We start from the raw sequence: 4,238 nt of genomic DNA, 5'->3' as shown, positions 1-4,238 counted from the left end.
CCAAGCTACCGACTATGGACTCTATGGTGGGCAGCGGATAAGCATCTTTCCGGGTCAGCGCGTTCAGTCGACGGTAATCGACGCACAGGCGAAAACTACCATCTTTCTTTGGGACGAGGACGACCGGAGACGCCCAGGGGCTATCCGAGCGTTTGACGACACCGGTCGCCAGCATTTCGTCTAGCACGCTGTCGATAGCTCACCTTTTGGACAGACTAACTGGTCTGGGGTTGCTCTTAAAGGGGAGCGCGTCTCCGGTCTCGATCTTGTGGCGCACCAGATCGGTACAACCTGGCTTGTCGGTGAACAGCTCTTCATACCGGAAGAGCAAATCCGACATGCGAGCCTTCTGTTCCCGTCCAAGCGCAACTGCCCTAGCAATCAAGGGGTGCAAAGCCCCGTCTTGCGCAGGCGCGCTCCCCTGCAGAGCCACGGAGGCGATTGTCGGTACCGGCGAGGGGCCGGACCCATTTCTCACAGCGCTGCGAGGAGGAGGCGCCCACCTCGAGGGGGAAAGAACACGAGCAGAGGGTGGGCTGGCGAAGGGTTTCAAAGAGGACACGGGGCCGATCCGGTAGCCACCGTTCGCAATGTCTACCATGATCCTGGACTTGCGAAGAAAGTCGCGCCCAAGGATCACGGGGACAGTCAGTCCGGGAAGGGGAATAAAGCGAAAGCGCCCCATTTCTCCGTCCCATCTGACCACCAGCCTCGCCGCGCCAGCCGCACGGACGGTGCCGCTGGCAAGGCTAAAAGTCGCACGACACTCTCTCAAACGAACAAAACGCTGCTTTAAGAGGGAGGAAACTTCATCTCCAAACAAGGAGGCACTGGCCCCCGTGTCAAGAAGCGCCGCGACTTCACGACCCGCGATTGTGACATTGATGAACGGAGCTGGCCTGTCGGAAGGCAGGCCAGCACGGCATGCGGAGGGAACAGCAATTATCTCGGCCGAGCGTGTCCTCACACCCGACCCCCGACCCCGTTTCCCTGCTGGACGGGCCCACGTGTGCAGAGACGAGAGATATGACCCAGCTCGCCACACTGAAAGCACCGCACTCCGCGTGCAGGCGTGTTTCCGCGTCTAGGAAATGCCTCCTCCTGCTTGGTGCACCTTGCTGAGCGGCCTTCCGGCCGTTTCGGGAATGTGTCCCTTTGTTCCCTGCCCTGCGCAGATGTCCGACTTTTGTTCGGATAGCAACTAGCAGCAGCAGCAGCACTGCTTGCACGCCGGTGAAAAGTAAACGGGTCAAGAGCGCGTTCGCTCAATTTCCACTCTTGGCGGGTGTCCGCGCCGACTGTGTACACTCCTTGGGTGGGGGAATCGTGGCGCGCGTAGGAGAATGCTCCAGTCCACGCGCAGCGCGGCTCCACAGCTTCGCTTGCGGGAGGTGGAGGGCGATAGGCGCGCATGGCGAGGATGTCGGCTTGCATGTGCTTGGCCTCTGCAGCCAGATCCTCCAGGTCACGAAACCAATGGGCCGCAAAGGTGGGATGCGCCTGCCTAACGACTCTTTCGACACGTTCGTCATTTGAGGCGCTCGGTTCGGCAATCTGGAAAAGCTCCTCCATCGTCCGCACATACTCGAGCAATGACTCATCAGGCGCCTGCGTCCGCAGTTCAAGCTCTCGCCGCATCCTACGCTGGTAGTCTACGGGCAAGAATTCCCGACGTAGAGCCGCCTTAAACTCATCGAGCGTGGTTGCTCGGCGACCGGAAAGCCGGTACCACTGCGCTGCTCGCTCCACAAGGGCAACAGGCACGATGCGTGTGAGCATCTCGCTGTCATCCAGCCCTACCGCTGCCTGATAGTGCGTTAGGCTTTTGATGAAGTCAGTTACGCTGACCGTGTCTGCGTAGCCGCGGTATGTTGGGACGGCCACCTTCACCGCCGGCCGCGAGTGCTTGGATGCTTCCAGGGAAGCCTGAAGAGCGCCCGACATAGACTGAATTAGCCGCGTCGCATCCTGCAGCAGCGCCGGCGCGTCTGGTGCGGAGCCTCCAGTGAGAGCTCCCGCCTTTTGGGCAGTAGTATGTCCGGGATCCACAAGCAGCTGCGCTCTTTCTTTCGCCTGCCTCGAGTTCTTAGGAGCCTCGGGCGCGACCAATTCCTCGCTTTGTCCGAGCGGGCTAGCAGCCTTTTGATCGATAGTGCTGGCCTGTCTATGTTCCCCATTAGCGAGTGGCGTGCTCGGTAATCTGCCTTCTTCCATCAAGGATTGCAGTCCTCCATTACATAGTTCTACATCAAGCGGGCTCAAACCGGAGCGAACGGGTGTCGAACCTTCCTCTGTTACGCCCGAAACTGCAGCCCGTTGGGCTGCTGATTCTGCTCTCCCCTACATTGAAACATCACCGGCGACGATAGAGTTTTCCCACTGGGCGACGCTCGCGAGAAACGTCAAAGGTGACGCCTCCCTAAAACTGGAGTACATGACGCGGCAAGCTGGTCGCACCGGTTCTCAGCTCGTTGTGCGTGGCAGCAATTGCACAGGCAGTCACTGCCCCACGTTGGGCGCCAGAAATGTGGACTCTTCATTAAATGCCTCCGCGCAAGGGGTCAGTACATAGCCCAAGAGTGGGCTTCCTTATATGTCCCGGGGGCGTGCGAAGAGAGAGTCCCACTGCGTGGTTCGAGCACCGAGCCGAAAGGGGTCCGGTCTGCTCTTGCCGCGCTCGTGCGCTCTCAATCAAGGAGAACTAGCACGTTCACAGTACACGTATTTATTGTACAGACAACACAAACACAAGCACTGTATGGTACTCCAACCACTGCGCACCTGGCGTCCACCGCCACCCGACAGCGGGCCGCAGCAGATGCGCGCGCGGACACGGGCTGGCGCGCGCAGACCGGTGCGGCGGGAAAACTCTGGTGCGAGCCGCGGCTGCCTCAGGTCAGCGGCGGCTCGGCGGGCTTCGCCGGGCGCTCGCAGGTTCCTCAAGGGCGGTGCGCGAGGCTCTCGGCATGTGATGTTAGGGCCCTGTGCGACAAGGCACGCGAATGAACGTCGGCAAAGGCCTCGGTGGCAGCGAATAACGGTCGTTCACGTACCTTGCCGCGTGTGTCCGGCCCGTGTTCCGCCCTCGTCGCCCGCCTGTCCCCCACCTCTCCCCCAGCCCCCCGCGACCGGCACCGGAGCAAGCACAGCTTTTCGCCTACGTCACGTCCCCGCGGTCCAATCAGAGGAGAAGGTAGCATGACACCGCGGAGCGCAGCCGGGATCCCCGCGCGGCCGGAGGCCCCAGCGGGGGTAAGGCGGCATTCCGAGCCGTACCAGGCCTTCGTTAGCGGACGGGGTTTCGCAGGAGTCGAACAGGAACAGCACGGGCTGCCCTGGAGACAGCGCGAATCCCCACAAACGCTTTGCAAATCTGGTGAAAACTTTGCTTCGCTCTAGGAAAATGATGAAAAAAAGAACAATAGCATGCATCCGCTGTCTGATAAAAATAGGTTCTCAACGACATGGCAAGTGGAATAATAATTCAAAACCAAATTTTTAAACACAAATTGACTTTCTTACACTGGAGAACAATATGTTAAGCAAATAAATATAGAAATGGGTGGTCAGAAGGAGGAAGTTAAAAAAATAACCTTTAAAAGTGCCGTTTTATGCAAGCTCAAAAGTTTCATAACTGGTAAAGCCCGCATGCAGATTAACGACAAAGGCCAATTACCGAAAAAGAGATTCGTACAAGGAGTCGACGTCGCTTTCGGAGGTTGTCCCACACATTCTTGACAGCCTCCCAGCCAAAGGTCATCTGCACTCCTTCTATTTCTGATACGAGCAATATTGCTTTCCAATGTTCACCAAAAAAGTTCACTTATGTTCATATCGGCGTCCTTTGGCGTCCACTCCAAAAGCAGCACAGCCCGTTCTTCCAGCAAGACTTTCATGACTCGCGCAATGTGGACGGCACTGCAATCTTGATACTAGAAGAGTACCTCATCGTTAAAAGGGCTGTCCAAGTCTTATGGGATGAGATAGAGGCCCAGCACGTCGCAGTGGCTAGATTCGTTCATGCTCTCACCTTGATAATTGAGGATAATAAGGCCGGACGCCTTTTACAAGACACGTCCACACCTACAATATATCAACGAAGGTTGTGGAAATCCCCGTTCGAAGAAAAATGCCGCCCCCAGTTCCGCTGGATGTTAGACGCGAAATTGTTCTTTATGAGCGCTAGATGTACCGCAACAAGAAATACGCCGCAGGGCTTTAAAGGTCGATGACTGCAG

At 57.4% G+C, this 4,238-nt stretch overlaps 1 protein-coding gene across 1 annotated transcript; it reads right to left on the bottom strand.

Moving 5' to 3' along the window:
* Window positions 1–963: 963 nt before the first annotated feature.
* On the bottom strand, window positions 964–2,214 carry LOC144103298 (uncharacterized). Its single transcript, XM_077636057.1, has one exon. It carries the CDS (start codon window positions 2,212–2,214, stop codon window positions 964–966), a length of 1,251 nt encoding a protein of 416 aa, XP_077492183.1.
* Window positions 2,215–4,238: the final 2,024 nt, after the last annotated feature.

This window comes from Amblyomma americanum, chromosome 9 (assembly GCF_052857255.1).
Source record: "Amblyomma americanum isolate KBUSLIRL-KWMA chromosome 9, ASM5285725v1, whole genome shotgun sequence".
In the NCBI taxonomy this organism is placed as follows: domain Eukaryota; kingdom Metazoa; phylum Arthropoda; class Arachnida; order Ixodida; family Ixodidae; genus Amblyomma; species Amblyomma americanum.
The sequence above is the reverse complement of the archived record's forward strand: the minus strand, read 5'-3'. Positions and strand labels throughout refer to the sequence as shown.